The 16462-nt window shown below is 41.2% G+C and overlaps 1 protein-coding gene across 2 annotated transcripts in view; it reads left to right on the top strand.

Annotated features, from left to right (window-relative positions):
* Positions 1-16211, top strand: part of LOC111857938 (otoferlin-like) — a 28503-nt gene extending 12292 nt beyond the window's left edge. For both annotated transcript variants that reach the window (XM_023839205.2, XM_023839206.2), the window contains exons 14-42: positions 48-168; positions 309-409; positions 1215-1305; positions 1852-1968; positions 2923-3075; positions 3283-3469; positions 4050-4174; positions 4538-4672; positions 5003-5164; positions 5402-5521; positions 5727-5888; positions 5996-6158; positions 6607-6674; positions 7097-7126; positions 7270-7395; positions 7830-7902; positions 9057-9187; positions 9588-9725; positions 10896-11033; positions 11265-11392; positions 11570-11740; positions 11961-12121; positions 12259-12401; positions 13093-13181; positions 13305-13403; positions 13690-13931; positions 14130-14308; positions 14418-14518; positions 14811-16211. In XM_023839205.2, the coding sequence (XP_023694973.1) occupies positions 48-168; positions 309-409; positions 1215-1305; positions 1852-1968; positions 2923-3075; positions 3283-3469; positions 4050-4174; positions 4538-4672; positions 5003-5164; positions 5402-5521; positions 5727-5888; positions 5996-6158; positions 6607-6674; positions 7097-7126; positions 7270-7395; positions 7830-7902; positions 9057-9187; positions 9588-9725; positions 10896-11033; positions 11265-11392; positions 11570-11740; positions 11961-12121; positions 12259-12401; positions 13093-13181; positions 13305-13403; positions 13690-13931; positions 14130-14308; positions 14418-14518; positions 14811-14991 (3835 nt within the window). In that variant the 3' untranslated portion in view covers positions 14992-16211. The remainder of the gene's footprint in view (positions 1-47; positions 169-308; positions 410-1214; positions 1306-1851; positions 1969-2922; positions 3076-3282; positions 3470-4049; positions 4175-4537; positions 4673-5002; positions 5165-5401; positions 5522-5726; positions 5889-5995; positions 6159-6606; positions 6675-7096; positions 7127-7269; positions 7396-7829; positions 7903-9056; positions 9188-9587; positions 9726-10895; positions 11034-11264; positions 11393-11569; positions 11741-11960; positions 12122-12258; positions 12402-13092; positions 13182-13304; positions 13404-13689; positions 13932-14129; positions 14309-14417; positions 14519-14810) is intronic.
* The last annotated feature ends 251 nt before the right edge of the window (positions 16212-16462 follow it).

Below are 16462 nucleotides of genomic sequence, written 5' to 3'. Positions count from 1 at the left end.
AGTTGTATTTATCAGTCCCTAATGTATTCTTTAATCCTCTTTTACAGAAATTATTTCCATCTGCCCTATTTTGAGAATAAGCCCTGTATTTACATCAAAAGCTGGTGGCAAGATCAAAGACGAAGACTTTACAATGCAAACATGATGGACAAGATTGCAGATAAACTGGTAAACCCCATTCTAGATGGGGAATCCTCCCCATACTCTGAATACATGACTGAAAAAATCACGAACCATTTTTCCATATTATGCTGGTTAGTTAGTGCTGCAGTTTATTTTTTTGACTGGCTGAACCTGTGCCATGACAGGAAGAGGGCCTGAACGACGTCCAGGAAGTTATCAAGACTGAGAAGGCGTTCCCCGAACGTAGGCTGCGGGGGGTTCTGGAGGAGTTGAGCATGGGGTGCAAGTAGGTACCAAACTGCTCCTTAACCCTGGATAATTTCACACAGGTCACCTCTAATGGATATATCGTTCAATTCATTTCAATCAGAATTTGACACATACAGTACTGTGCAAAAGTCTTAGGCAGTAAAGAAAAATGTTTATGGCTATTTATCTTAGTATCTATCTTGGTAGTTTATATTTGCTTAGAATGCTATTTAACATTATAACATATGTAAATTAATGGTAACAATAAAAATTAACAAGAATTTCGTCTGTCCTCCGAAAAGTTACTGATATCTTGTTGAGCAGCCAGATAAACTCTGCTTTGGTTCCTCCAAACTGTCCTTAGGGCCACTACAACCATTCCATGTGCTCGTTAAATTTCTTCACTAGCTCAGTTAATTAATTAACTTGATTTATCAAATAACTCAATGGGGTATTGATTAGCCAAACGGGGTGGGGAAGTGGTCAAGTCAAGAAAGACATGGGTGCATTGGACAGTTGCTGCAAATACTGTGGTAATTTTAGTAGCTGTTTTGTAATGGCTAAGCTGACACACTTTGATGGACATAATGTCATAGCTTCACACCAACATGAAGATCATTTTCTGTCACTGCCTAAGACTTTTGCACAGTGCTGTATAATTAAAAGAATAGCGGTCCAGTTGCCTGCAGAGATTCAAGCTAAACAGCATAATCCAACTGCAGGCAAATTTGTATCACGTTGTGGAATTTGACCACATTGCACGTTTTATGATGCACGACAAACGATTGATTTGCAATTATAGAAAGTGTTGCACCTGATAGGCTTGTAAATCTCATTTTCAGCCAGTTTCTGTCACTGGCAAGCCAGGACGAGAACCAAGTGGGGCGAACCAAGCTGGACCGGGAGAGACTCAAGTCCTGCATGAGAGAATTGGTGCGGCCCAGAAATTATTCGTATCCTTGATGATGATGGACTGAACCATTAATCACATCACACAGGAACTAGGAATGAATTGGAGCTGTAAACAGATATGATATAAAAAATTTGGGAAAACGTTGTTGAACAAACAGATCAGATTTGTACATGGAATTGGAATGGCTAGTTAACTGGTTGTTAAAAACCAGAAAGGCCATATTTCCAAAGTCTACAACCAAAACGCAAGCTGATTGGAAACTCTAAGCAATATTATATTGCCAGGAGATTAGTAACAATATTATGTCATAAAAAAAGTTTATCCCTTTTGTACAAATTTTTTTTAATTCGTATTAAGATTTTTTTTTATTGAATATCCATCAACATCACAAACTAAGGATACTGGGCTATAATATGTGCAGCAAGAATTAGCGTCACTGTAAGAATATTCACATGCTTTCACTGATTCTCACGATTAGACGTCTACCTTATCTACAAATGATATTAGCTCTTAGTCTATTTGTGTATAGAATTTATAGTATAAATCTTGTTTGATTCTTTTTGTAGGAAAACATTGGCCAGCAGGCTAAGACCATTCGATCTCAGGTGAAGAAAAACACTGTAAAGGACAAACTGAAGCTGGTGCACAACTTCCTGCATAAACTTCGCTTCCTGTCAGATGAGGTAATATGTTAGCACATTTGTATTTAACTATTTGTATACCATGCTGTATTCATCTAGATACCAATTTTCGGATGTATATTTGCATCCTAATCTCATTGCACATAATTATTACTTAGTGTTTCCTCATTCTTCTTCCATTGTTTTGTCTTGCACTGTCTTGTCTTGCATTGCATTGCTGTTCGTCCTGTATCTGTCGGTCCTGTATTATTCGTCCTGTATTGCACTGCTGTTTATCCTGTATTGCAGTGCTGTTCATCCTGTATTGCACTGCTGTTCATCCTACTTTGCACTGCAGTTTGTCCTGTATTGCATTGCTGTTGGTCCTGTATTCTTGGTCCTGTATTGCGCTGCTGTTTATCCTGTATTTCACTGCAGTTTGTCCTGTATTGCATTGCTGTTTATCATGTGCTGCACTGCTGTTTATCCTGTATTGCAGTGCTGTTCATCCTGTATTGCACTGCTGTTCATCCTACCTTGCACTGCAGTTTGTCCTGTATTGCATTGCTATCTGTCCTGCATTGCTCTGATGTTGGTCCTGTATTCTTGGTCCTGTATTGCGCTGCTGTTTATCCTGTATTTCACTGCAGTTTGTCATGCATTGCATTGCTATTTACCCTGTATTGCATTGCTGTTCATCCTATCCCCCATGCACTTGTCCCCTTCTATGCAACTCTGGCACTATTTCACTGTGTTCCATAGAACACGTGGCAATAAGACCTGAAACATTTGTTTATTACATTGTGTTAAGAAATAGTCATTGTCTTGATAAAATCATTGTGTACCATTTATCCATCAAACCACAATCCGCTTAAAATACATACCACAGATACCAAAAGTAATATTTAATGATATAAATGTAAATGCTAACAAAAAATCATATTGGTTTTTTGCGTGTAGTTGGCCTTTAAATTTTTTTTATGAGCAAATTAAAGGAAGCATTTCGTTTGCGTCTAGCCACAACACAGCGTTCCTGACATTTTCATCTGGATGATGAGCAACAACAAACGCATTGCATACGTCCGCATCCCTTCCAAAGACATCCTCTACTCTCCTGTCGAGGAAGAGCGGGGCAAGGATTGTGGAAAAGTCAAGACGGCCTTCCTCAGGGTAGGCATTTCTGCTCTAGACCACATCCACGTGACAATAAACGCAGATTTCCCAAACTAAGGTTACCATCACAAATTCTTTGCACAGATCGAATTCATGACATTTTCCTTCAAGGACCTTGATGGGGGCGTTACCTGTTGCCAAATCCCTTGTATAGACAACAAACATGAATAACTGCAGGCCTTTTTCCTTATGACACTACTGCAGCTACCTGGAAAGAAGGGGTTTGGATCAGCTGGCTGGACGGTGCAGGTTAAGATCGAGGTTTACCTTTGGCTGGGACTCAACAAGCACAGGAGGGACCTCCTGTGCGGCCTCCCCAATGGGTTTGAGGAGAACAAGGCTGTGAAGGCATCCAGCAGTTCCAGCCCACCCATCAGTCTAAACTATACCAGTAAGTGGGCCCTGCTGTGAGCCTCGGATAAATATGAGGCTTTCCTGTACTGTGTGACTTTGGGGGGCAGCACAGAGGTACCTTGGTTAGCACTGCCTCTGGGATCATGGCTCCAGGTGTGTGGAGGTTGCATGCTCTCCCCGTGTCATCATGGGGTTTCCTCCAGGTACTGTACTCCAGTCCGGCTTCCCCTCACAGTCCGAAAACATGCTGAGGCTTATTGGCGTGACCAAATCACCCAAAGGTGTGCATGTACATGTGAATGGTGTGTGAATGTGCCCTGCGATGGGTTGGCGGCCCATCCTGGGCTGTTCCCCTGCCTCGCGCCCGTAGGATCCCGATCCCCTGCAACCCTGAATAGGATAAGTGGTCACAGAAAGTGAATGGATGTATGATTTTGGAAACCCATCTGTAGGCTCGTGTACTTGATGCATTATGGCTTTGGTGGGATAGCTGTACGCCAGGGGTTGTATCTGTGAACGATGGTGACATTTCAGCTTAATTTGAATCATTTTCATATAATAAAGGTTGCAGGGAATGTGGAGATTACAGGTGTCCATTTCTCTCCGCCGACCCACAGTAAGCCAGGTATTCCAGTTGAGGGCCCATATGTACCAGGCCCGTAGCCTGTTTGCGGCCGACAGCACTGGCCTTTCTGACCCCTACGCTAGAGTCTTTTTCTCCACGCAGAGTCAGGTCACTGAGGTACGTCAACGCCCAGAAGCATCTGTCTCATACAGGTTTGCCATTGCTTATGACCTTAGATCAGCGTTTCCCAATCTGGCCCTCGGGGACCCGCAGACAGTACACATTTTTGCTACCTCTGAGAGTGCTAACCAGACAGTACACATTTTTGCTCCCTCTCAGCTCCCTACCAAATGTGGACTGTCTGGTTAGCACTCTTAGAGGTAGCAAAAATGCAGACTGACTGTGGGTCAGTCTATTGACTGCTGGCAAACTTCATACTTCAAGCTAAATAAACAGATATGCATGGTCTTGAGTTTTCTTCTTAGGAACCACATCTCGATATGTGTGGGTCAGTGAATTTTGCCTGTGTGCCCATTCCAGGTTCTGAATGAAACTCTGTGCCCCACATGGGATCAGCTTCTGCTGTTTGACAACCTGGAGTTGTACGGAGAAGCCAGTGAGCTACGTGACGATCCCCCGATTATCGTCATTGAACTTTATGACCAAGACGCAATGGTAAGTGCTTCCTATTGATATAATAAATACATAAGTCTTTAAAAGGTGCATATTGGAATAAAGTCAGTAATTAAGCTGTTGACAGTGTAGTTACACATAATTACACATACTTAAGCAACTTTGCATTTAGATTTTGAGAAAAGAAGTAAATGTTTTTTTTAATTATTTTATTTACCTATGCTTTTGATATACAATAGATATAAAATAGAAATACTTATTTTTAAAAAACATTTGCCTTAGGTCAACCTAAATATGATCAGAAATCAACATCTTTTTACTATGTTAAACATAAATGTCTGAAGTTTCTAGTACATTCTTTTGTGATCGTAGGGCAAAGCCGATTTCATGGGAAGGACATTCGCTAAGCCTCTCACCAAAATGGCGGACGAGCCGTACGGGCCACCGCGTTTCCCTCCACAGCTGGAATACTACCAGGTCTACCGCGGCAACTTGCCGGCCGGCGAAATGCTTGCAGCCTTTGAGCTGCTTCAGGTAAGCAAGACAATGCAAGGTCTATAGATCAGCTCCCTTTCCCGCTTTCTGCAGACTGGTCTCCAGTCCCCTACAGACTAGCAGCTCTACTTATAGTCTGCTATATCTATGGCATGAACTCATTTGGCATCCATCCCATGTATAGTGCATCTGGCACAGTGACACAGCAGGCCAGTCCTGATCTTCATGTTGTTACAGAGAGCCGAGAGGTATTTACTCCATGAATGGCACTTTTAGGTACCACCTACTGGAAAGAGTGACCTGCCTCCCATCGAGGGCCCAGCTGACTTTGACCACGGGCCCATAATGCCAGTCCCGATTGGCATCAGACCAGTCCTTAGCAAGTACAGAATTGAGGTGAGGAGGCTCTTTTGCCACAATGATTTTCAGATAAAAAATAAATTACTTTGTTGATGTGAAGTTTTCAAGTAGACGTCCGGGAACTACTGCTGTGTACCTGAGTGAATACCTCTAAATATTACTGTAAAAATTATGTCACATAAATAGAACCATTTTCTAAGGAAGAAATTATGTAACTAATTTTATTTTTTCCCTACAATAGGTCCTCTTCTGGGGCCTGAGGGACCTTAAGCGGATCAACTTGGCCCAAGTTGACAGGCCTCGTGTAGATGTAGAGTGTGCTGGGAAGGGGGTCCAATCTTCTCCCATCCAGAACTACAAGAAGAACCCTAATTTCACCACCCTGGTCAAATGGTTCGAAGTTGTAAGTGTCCTCCAGGTTTAGTTTTCTTAAATTGTTATCTGCCGGCAGCAGTCAGTGGGAAAAGGTTCTATCGGAATTCGCATTGATGCGTGACGTGTTTTTCATAGGATCTCCCGGAAAACGAGCTCCTCCATCCTCCCATCAACATCCGAGTGGTGGACTGCAGAGCGTTTGGGCGCTTCACCCTGGTAGGGTCGCACGCTGTCACCACGCTACGCAAGTACATCTACAGGCCCACAGACAAGAGCGACAACAGCTGGTCCCCCACAGGTGAGTCTATCACAGGATTAGGGCACAATGTCAGCACTTACGTGATTAATGCACCGTAACAGGCTTTTTTCCATCATCTTAGCCATCTGGAAAACTGCTGATATGCTAAGCACACGTTTATTATATACTCAATTGTTGAGTCTCTGAATTATAATAGAGTTATGTAGTATTATAGAGTAATGTAGTATAATAGAGAAATGTAGTATTATGTACAAAATATAGAATCCATTTTCTTTCAGTTTCCCTCTAAATGCATTGCTAAAATACTATGAAGAATAAGCTGATTGCTGAGATGAGTGGCATCAGATTTTGATAAACTGCCAAAAGAAAAACACACAAGTTTAAGGGCAGGAAGAGGGTGGAACATCCCAAAAATGACATTATGGGAGTTTCTATGAGGCTTTGGTTGTTGTGATCCCCCAGTTTTCGCGGTTATCTCACCCCACAGAGGAAATCGTAGTCAACATGCAGGAGACGTCTGTCAGAAAGATGGACACAGTGGTCAAGCTGGACTCTGTAAGCTACCTTGCTTGCTACATTGTTTCTGATTATATAATTATTACAATACAATTATTACTACACTAGTGGCCAAAATTGTGGAAGCATCTAGCATTTTTGTCATTATGCTTTGAAAATTACTACTGTAATATTGGTGACAATGTTTATAACAATCAAAGAATGTTACAAATATTGTATACCGGATGATTAAATAAGTAACTGGAGCAACATTTGAATAAAGTTCTGCGATTCCACAATTTTGGCCACCAGTGTAAATTATGCCAAACACCACCCATAAAATTAATTATTTTAGAAAATGGTAGATGATTTTTTTTTTTTTATCTTTGAACGTTATTTAAATCAAATTAAGTCAAATTCTTCAGTATTTGTATTGCTGCTTTCCAATGAATTCATTACAATTTTTTGTACATGATTTCTAGACCTCTGATTCTGTGGTGAAAATTGACGTGGTAAGTCAGATTGTTACTCTATCCATTTACTCGTGGTGTGCTCTTATTTGTGGCATTTTCTTTGAATTCAACCAGCGTAAAGATTAAACCGTGGCAGGCAGCATGTGTGTCACACCCAGTCGATCATGTGGTTGTAACCTCAGAATGAAGATGGGAAAAAGAAGAAGAAAAAGAAGGGGGAGGAAATAGAAGAGGAGGAGGAAGAGGTGGACGAGACCATGCTGGACTGGTGGTCAAAGTATTTTGCTTCCCTCGAAACTTTGAAGGAGGTGAGGGCTATGATTCGCTCAGCAAATGACCAGAGGCAGGAAATACCCATCAAATACCCACAAACTATCGAAACAGTTAAGGTCGTACAATATTGGTTAGTTTGAAGAAATGAGAGTAAAAATTCATAGCTGAGACAAGGGGCAAAAACTGGCCTGATGATTCATTCATAGTGTGGAGTGAATTCTAGGATTCGCATAGAAAAACTGTCAAAATGATTCACCCCGCAGATACTGCTCATTTTAATGCCAGTGGAGTAAAACAAAGATATTCAAGCGCTCAAATTATGTTGTGCTGTTGCAACCATGATCATGACAGGCAATTTAAACTGCAAGTAATTTTCTGGGAATGGAGACATATAAGGATATTGTGATGTAAGTTTAGTGGATAATTAAGTGGAGTGACTTGGGTATAAAAGATTATTTTTTTTTTTTAGATTCTCAAGGCTCAGGAAGCTACTATGGGAGACGGGGAGGAGAAGGAAGATGCGGATAATGCCGACAGTGCAGGTACTGCTGACATAAACTCTCACAGAGTCAAAGGAAGGCCTCACCATAGTCTATGAATTTGTAATGTTGGGCGCACAACTGAACTGACTCGGTGACCTTCAAAACCAGCCAAATGAAATAAGAAATTTGTATGAATATGTATAAAATGTCACACATTCAAGGACGACCTAGAAGAAACACAGGAACTCACAGCTGGGGAACAATGAGGAAAAACAGACAATAATGTCTCTATCATTAAATCCCTTGGTCATCCAGGATAAATATGTCTCTTTCATTAACATGTACTTCCTTTGGCATGAGGTTGATATTCTACTTTTAATATTCTATTGACTGCTAGGTAAACTGAATAATCCATCTTTCCACCACTTATTCAGGACAGGGGAGTTTGGGGGGGGCAAGGGGGGTGGGTAGGAGGACACCCTTGACAGGATGCCAGTCTCTTGGCGAGTACATACACACAGACATACACTATGTGCAATTTAGAGACACCAAATGCCTGTATGCTGTTGAACTGTGGGAGGAAATCGGTGCACCCAGAGCAACAGGGGCAGAAAGTTCAGGTCCATTAAATGCAAATGCAGACCAAGAATTTGTTTCAGCCAGCCAGTTACAAACCCTATGACTGTGACTTTTTATTTTCAACTGGTTGGTTGAAACAAAATCTTGGTCTCGATTTGTACTTTCTAGACATGAGCTTTCAACCTCTACAGAGGAGACCTACACAACACAAACGAACATGCACACTCCACACTCTGGATAAGATCTGCACTCAAACCTAATTATTATACACTAAGCCACTATCCAAATGAGAGCATTTATAATCTAATGAACTGATGAATTAATCAACATCCTCAAAATTATATCAATGATTGAAGAAAATGTTGAATACAATTTTGATAATAAATGCATATTTGATATGTATGAAATACACATTTATTGTTGAAATGATATTAAATAGATAAAAGGTCCAAACCTGGTAAAACATTCAAAGTTTGAGTCTAATTTATATTTTAAAAACGCCTTCAAACTTTAATATGGACAAAAAGGCAACCAAGTAAAATTGTGTGAAATTAACTGGTCCAAACCCAGCATGAGCTGCAGGCTGCTCCTCCAATCAGGTTTAGGTAGCAGCTCTGTTTCCTCCTTATCTGTAGACATCCGTCCGGATGATGGGAAGGGCGGCAAAGGGAAGGACAAGGGCAAAGGGAAAAGCTCCAAGGACAAGAAGAAGTTACAGCCTATCGAGATGCCGGAGAGGAAGAAGCAGAAAATCGACGAACTTAAGGTGAGTCTCAAGCTCAACATGGCTGGATATTTGCGGCGAGGATGATTTTTTGCAGTGGATCATAACCAATTCATCACCGATTTTCCATCATTGTTTGTTTGCACCAGTTGCTTTCATTGGCTTCATCATCGCAATGTTTGTAAATACTAAGGATGATTTTGGTTCAGTGATCATGTTGATTCACCTTGCTTTAATAGTGTTTCATGCTTTCATATTATACTGCGAAGTTTCAGTATCTTCCATTGGCTATGTAATGTTTGTGGTGGTGCTCTTTGTCAGTTGCATTTTGCGGTTGTTTTATGTACTAACCTCTATCCTACTGCTATATATGCATCTCGATTATTAAACAACTCATGGTTAAAGTAGTGAGGAATGAGTTTTAACGTTTCTGGACCTATAGGTGTACGACAGCGAGCTGGAGAACGCGTTTGACAACTTTGAAGACTGGCTTCATACTTTCAATTTGTATCGGGGGAAATGTGGAGATGATGAGGACCCGAACATGTCAGATGAAGAGAGGCTGATCGGCAGATTCAAAGTAAGGAGGATGAGGGGAGTTAAGGTTTTGGAGGGCTTCACCGCAATTCATTTGGGGATTTGAGTAGTTTTGAAAATGAGAAAAATGACATATACATAAACAATAAAGTTATGGAAGTATGAAGTTTGGCATTTTCTCTAAGTCCGCTAAATAATACAAAATATTCAAAGGAATTAATTTCAAAAAGGGATTTTGTGTCGATAATGATTCTTGCTTTGCTTTGTATTGTTTCAACATCAGCCCTGGAGTAAGATTTCATCATGTTACCGTGTCATTCACCAAGCTACACTGAAGAAATTTTAGTGATTTATTTCTTGTTTAATGTATTTTATATTCACACACAGACAACCACAGAGATAATTTAGTGAATTCCACAAACTTCATGGTGTAAAATGGGCTTTTTCACTTTGTCCCTAAGGTTTTATTTGGATTTCCATTAATCATAGGTGGTGGGTCCCGTCTCCTGTCTCTGAACATATCTACATAGGATCAAGAGCTAATCTGTACATGCTAATGTCTGCACATATGTTGGTAGTACAGTTCAAAGATGGCAGCCATTTTTACCTTTTATTTTTAGTACAGAGCAAATAAGTAAGGGATAATGTACAGGCAGCCGGTAGTTATCGCAGAAATAAGCCCCGACAGTGTGATCAGGACCCAACGCGATGCATTTTCAAACGGTAATCTTTGTTGGCGCGGAGGGATTTTAAACATACAAGTAGTACCGACTATGCGTTATTACTTTGGAGCGGTTATTATTTGAAAAGAACGAACCTGCATATGTCTCAACTGACCAATCAGAATCAAGCATTCCAGAGAGCCATGTAATAAGATTCCATAACTGCACCTAACCATAGTTTCTTGCACCAACAGTTATTGCACAGTTGTTCCAGTTTGTGACAACATAGTTAGACTTAGTATCCATAACATTTAAAGTTACATTTATTTATTTAGACAATGCTATTGTTTAATGTGGTGTACAAGTAAAAGAGCACGGTCCCCAGAGCAATTAGGGTTAATTGTGGTAACATCACTTTGTCTGCCAAAAGGTTTTGAACCAAAAGCCTTCTGGTCCTGGGCAAAGGATCCAGTGCCACAAGTTTTAAAAAAAGTTTGTGTTCAATGCTTATGTGTAATCCTGCTCACAGTCACTGTTTCCCTTTGATCTAGGGCTCTCTGTACATGTACAAAGCATCCTTTGCAGACGACATGTCCAAGGAGCCGGGCTATGATCCCAACATGGGCATGTTTCAGGGCATCCCACACAATGATAGCATCAATATCCTCGTTCGCATCTACGTGGTCAGGGTGAGTATCTTTAAAGTGGAACTTTAAAAGTGCTGATTTTCTCACTGTGAATTCAGCCAGCAGGCCTTCAGATATCCTAACGAGCAGCATATGGCAAGACCATTTGGGTCATTTGCCAATTACTATACGGGAAAAATGGTAATTAAAAATACGTATATAAAAACCTTATACTAGAATTGTATGCATGTCAGGGTCATTAGCATCCTTATTGATAATGTTGTGCTTATTCAGGCTAATGACCTACACCCCGCCGACATTAATGGGAAGGCAGATCCATATATTGCAATCAAAATTGGAAAGACTGAAATCAGGGACAAAGACAATTACCTCTCCAAGCAGCTTAATCCTGTTTTTGGACGGTACGTTCTGAGTACATGCTACTGAAAAAACACAATGCAGTGCATAGATATTTCACTAATTTCTTATATGTTGATTCCTCGTACCCATATATAAAAAAGCTGACGAAGTTGTGTGCTGGCAACGTATTAAGAAATAACTTGTCGATGTCTTGTGTCTTGTTAATGTCTTCCTCAAAGATCCTTCGATGTTGAGGTCACGTTCCCCTTGGAGACATTGCTAACAGTAGCGATTTATGACTGGGATTTAGTAGGTAGAGACGACCTCATCGGCGAGACCAAAATCGACCTGGAGAGCCGTTTCTACAGTAAACACAAAGCCACCTGTGGTATTGCGACACACTATTCCATGTGGGTTATGGGCCTTTTTTAAAACTCTGGAATGCAGAATGTTTGGAAATTTTGAGGTGTCACGATTGGCCTTTTGGCCTGACATATTTTATGGAATAAAAAATGTAGGGTCTGTGTCACAGAGACTGATCCAACCACGATCTGAACTATAAGCAGTTATGTTTGCTCAGTTTGTATATTCCCGTTCCATTGAGTAAGAAAAGCTTTTTTTTTGGTGTAGTCATGGATATAATATATGGAGGGACCCCATGAAGCCAACCCACATTCTGGCTAAGCTGTGCAAAGACAACAAGTTGGATCCGCCCGTCTATGGCCCTGCGGGGCGCGTGAAGGTGGCTAACCGGGTCTTCCTGGGACCCACTGAGGTCGAGGATGAAAATGGTAACTGGCTTATAGTTTATACCAGTAGTTCCCAACCCAGTCCTCAAGGACCCCCACGCAGTCCACGTAAAACATTCTGTATTCTCAGCTCCTACAGAATGTTATCCAATGTAATCCAATGAAACCTTTTCCCATAGGTTTGAAGAAGCAGACCGATGATCATGTTGCCCTGCTGGCGTTAAAACACTGGGAAGACATCCCTCGGGTGGGCTGCAAGCTGGTCCCAGAGCACATAGAGACCAGGCCTCTCCTAAACCCCAGCAAGCCTGGCATTGAGCAGGTAGGGCCAGGAATCTCAGAAGATCTGGGCTGTCTGTGATCTCCTGCACTGCTGAAGGGTTGTAGGTTTCCTCCCGTACATCATGATCTGGCCCTTTCCATACCATATTGATGTTACTACAAGTCATTAACACAAAGGCTCATTAATGAAAAAGTGTTGAATATCGTAATTTATTGAATAATGTACTGAAAGTGAGAAACATTTCGAAATATCATAACACAGACCATCGTAACCTGGGAAGCGTCTTTGTTGGGTTTTGAGCTTCTGTACAATTCTGCTAATTGTACCAAGCCTTCATGTAATGTTCACAATATTGGAAATAAATAGTTTATATTAAGTAAATTTTATTAAACAAACTGGAACTTTGGCCCCAGTACATAAAATCACTACTATTTTAGTGATATAAACTGTGATTGTGATTAGGCCAATGGGATTTAAAGAGCTGGATAGTTCAGGTCCAGAAAGTAAAAATCCAGACCAAGATTTTGTTTCAACCAACCAGTTGAGCGTAAAGAGTCACAGTCACAGAGTAACTCACTTTGTTGGTCTGGATTTTTACTTTCTGGATCTGAACTATTCATCTCTGTTAATTTCCTGTATTAGATGGTAGAGAGACTAATTTTCAGTTTCCTTTGGGATAAATAAAGTATCTGTCTAATCCCCCTTGAATATCTGCATGCCCTTTTGAAAGGGACGGATTGAGTTGTGGGTGGACATGTTCCCCAAGGACATGGCTGCACCAGGTCCTCCTCTTGACATCTCACCCAGGAAACCAAAGCCGTAAGTTCTGTGTTGTAGTTCAGCAGTGGCTCCACATATGAACTGGCATAAAAACAGAATTCCTATAGTACAGATTATTTTCTGAAAGTACATGCATTATGTAATTATGTCCGCTTTCTGCAGGTATGAGTTGAGAGTGATCGTCTGGAATACTGATGAAGTAGTACTGGAGGATGATGATATTTTCACTGGAGAGAAATCTAGTGACATCTTTGTGCGGGGGTAGGTGTGGCTGGAGATGGATGAATACAATGCAAGGATGATGACGTTTCTTTTTGGTTGCTGCTGTTCGGAGCTGTGGCTCCTTACTCTCTGTGCTCAACTCACTTGACTAACAAGAACTATAATGACAAAATTAGTTACACATCCAGTCTCTTAATAAAATGCTCTATTGAATTGTCTTGTACTTTTCACAATTTAGAATGGTATTTCATTTCAATAAAAGTCCGTCTTCAAAGATACGCCAACAGCCTTTTCCCCCAGAGTTTCTGAATCATCAATCTTCCAGGTGGTTGAAGGGACAACAAGAAGACAAGCAGGACACGGACGTCCACTACCACTCACTGACAGGGGAGGGCAACTTCAACTGGCGATATATCTACCCCTTCGATTACCTGATGGCAGAAGAGAAGATTGTCCTCTCCAAGAAGGAATCCATGTTCTCCTGGGATGAGACAGAGTATAAGATTCCGGCCAGACTCAACATTCAAGTGTGGGACTCGGACCATTTCTCAGCTGATGACTGGCTGGGTGCGATGGCTTGTTCCGTGCATCTCGCTGTGCTTCTTTTCTCATAACCGTGCCAAAATGAATTGACAAAATTTGTTTTATGCTGATTTGGGGGTGGGGGGGGGGGGACACTCAACAGGATCTCACCTAGGGCACCAGAACACCCAGGGTTGGTATTTTGATACACATTCCAGTTTTAATGTGTTTCTCTCCCTCCAGGTGCAATTGAGCTTGATCTGAACAGGTTCCCTCGTGGAGCCAAGACTGCAAAGCAGTGCTCAATTGATCAAGTATTAAGTGAGCAGGAGACGCCCATGGTCAACATTTTCAAACAAAAGAGGATCAAGGGCTGGTGGCCTTTCCTTGCCCGAGAAGAAGATGGTGAGATCACAATCACGGTGAGCTTTCTCCTTCTCTGTACTGTGTGGGACCTACTAAACGATGCACTATTCTCCATTTTGGCCATTTCACATCCTTTGTTAAAGAGTTTAATGGGTGATGTTGCAGGGCAAAGTGGAGCTAGAGCTGCACCTGGTGACAGGTGAAGAAGCAGAAAAGAGTCCAGTTGGCGAAGGGCGAAATGAGCCGGAACCTCTGGAAAAGCCCAAGTAAGGCCTCCAAGGAGGAACTTCCTGTTAGAACAGGAAGTGCAATACACATTTAACTTCCAAATCCGAACCGATTCATTATTGTAATTATTAAAGTTAATTAGTGATTATTATCATTGTTGTTATTATTGTTGTTGTTTTTGTTACTGTTATTAAATAAATATTGACACCATTTTGTCAATGGTGCTGCTTTCGAGAAGGAAGCTTTGTCATGACTGTAATCATCCATTCAAACCAATCAGTCCCTTTGAGAACTAAGAGGAATCCTTTTTTCTTCCCTCCAATCTCACAGCCGACCCGATACTACGTTCCTGTGGTTCATCAGCCCCCTCAAAGCCATCCGTTACCTCATCTGCACCCGCTACAAGTGGCTGATCATTAAGCTACTCCTGGCCCTGCTGGTACTGCTCATGCTGGGCCTCTTCCTGTACAGCATGCCAGGCTACATGGTAAAGAAGATGCTGGGGGCATGAATTTGGGAGCTGGTTGTGTACCCCCCCCCCCCCATCCCAATCCCATCCCCCCATTTTGCAGTGCAGGACTTTCTCCAGTTAGGTACACTCACTCCAGCTCACATTTTGCTACACTCTGTATAGCGGTTGAGTACTTCAACATTCTTATATTTAATATATTGGTTGGCGTGTTCCCATTACATAAAGGCTTAATTTTTCATTTGTGTTACTTCCAATTTTATTTATATAGCACATATTGCAGTAAAATTCCGGTCAGAACTCTGACGTAAGTACTTGACGTGTTATAAAACGGAACGGGGGATATGTTTTGATGTGTTTCCCGTGGAGTGTTTGCTACATCAAGGCTACTTTTGCACTACTAGGAATGCAAAGAAAGGTTATGCCATTAAATAGGCTTCTTTGGCATTTATGGACACAGGAATAATGAAAATAATCTATTGTGGCCTACGAGAGGGAGTCGAATACCCACTTTGAGTTTTAACCTCATGTTTTGCCTTGATTTTTATTGTGGTGTCTTTAAAGAAGTATTCAAAAGAACATGCTCTTCAAAGATTTCTTAAAACTGCGCTCCATCTCAAAGGCACATAACTGTTATAAAGGTCGAGACTGCTATAAGTACCTGGGAGTGTATGACTCAAAGAGGTGTGTGAGTAAATCAGCTCTCAGCACAATGGCATGGTAACTGCCTATTAAATGACAGTTTTTGTCTATATAAATTTGGGGTTGCGCTTATATAAGGTAGATTGAGGTATATTTTTTTTCTCAAGAGTAAACAACTGTTTTCTTTCAATAGTTGTGACACACACAAAACACTACATGCTTCATTTGGTCTTTAATAATCATAATTATCCCATTGTTAAATTAATAATCCCTCCCTTTCGAAGATCAATTTCCCCTTGAACGCTACATTCTGTGCATGGGAGGTTGTTTCCTGAAAGACTCCGCCATCCAGGATCTCTACGCGCATAGCTCTGCACACAGAAGAGCCTAGAGTAAAATTCGGAAAACCTTCAATACCTTCATCTGCTGTATGTCCCGCATAGTTTGCTCTTTGCTTGATTTGTTGTATGTATGATTTGTATTTATTTGACAATCTATGTTTACTTAAAGACTAGTTTGCGATGATTTGGGTTGTTTATATGGGTGTATTTATTTCACTTATTTGGTAGAGTGCAGTATCTTTGAGTGTACTAAATGAAGAAATAAACACAATGAGTTCATTGTTGACTTTTTTTACCTCATCACTAACCCTGCACCATAACCCATCCAACTTCCATACAATAAGCTTCAAACCAATCCAATGAAGTACAGACATGGGAACACCCAGAAGAAACACCAGTTTATCGTACTATGGTAGAGGTACTAGCCCCAGGTGAAAGCTGATTGGCCCAGGAGTGCTACCTCCCCTGTCACTTAGCAATTCAAATCATATCATTGGCTAATGATGAGGTTAGCCCCTCTGTATGAATTA

This window comes from Paramormyrops kingsleyae, chromosome 14 (genome assembly GCF_048594095.1).
Source record: "Paramormyrops kingsleyae isolate MSU_618 chromosome 14, PKINGS_0.4, whole genome shotgun sequence".
Classification (NCBI taxonomy): Eukaryota; Metazoa; Chordata; class Actinopteri; order Osteoglossiformes; family Mormyridae; genus Paramormyrops; species Paramormyrops kingsleyae.
The sequence above is the reverse complement of the archived record's forward strand: the minus strand, read 5'-3'. Positions and strand labels throughout refer to the sequence as shown.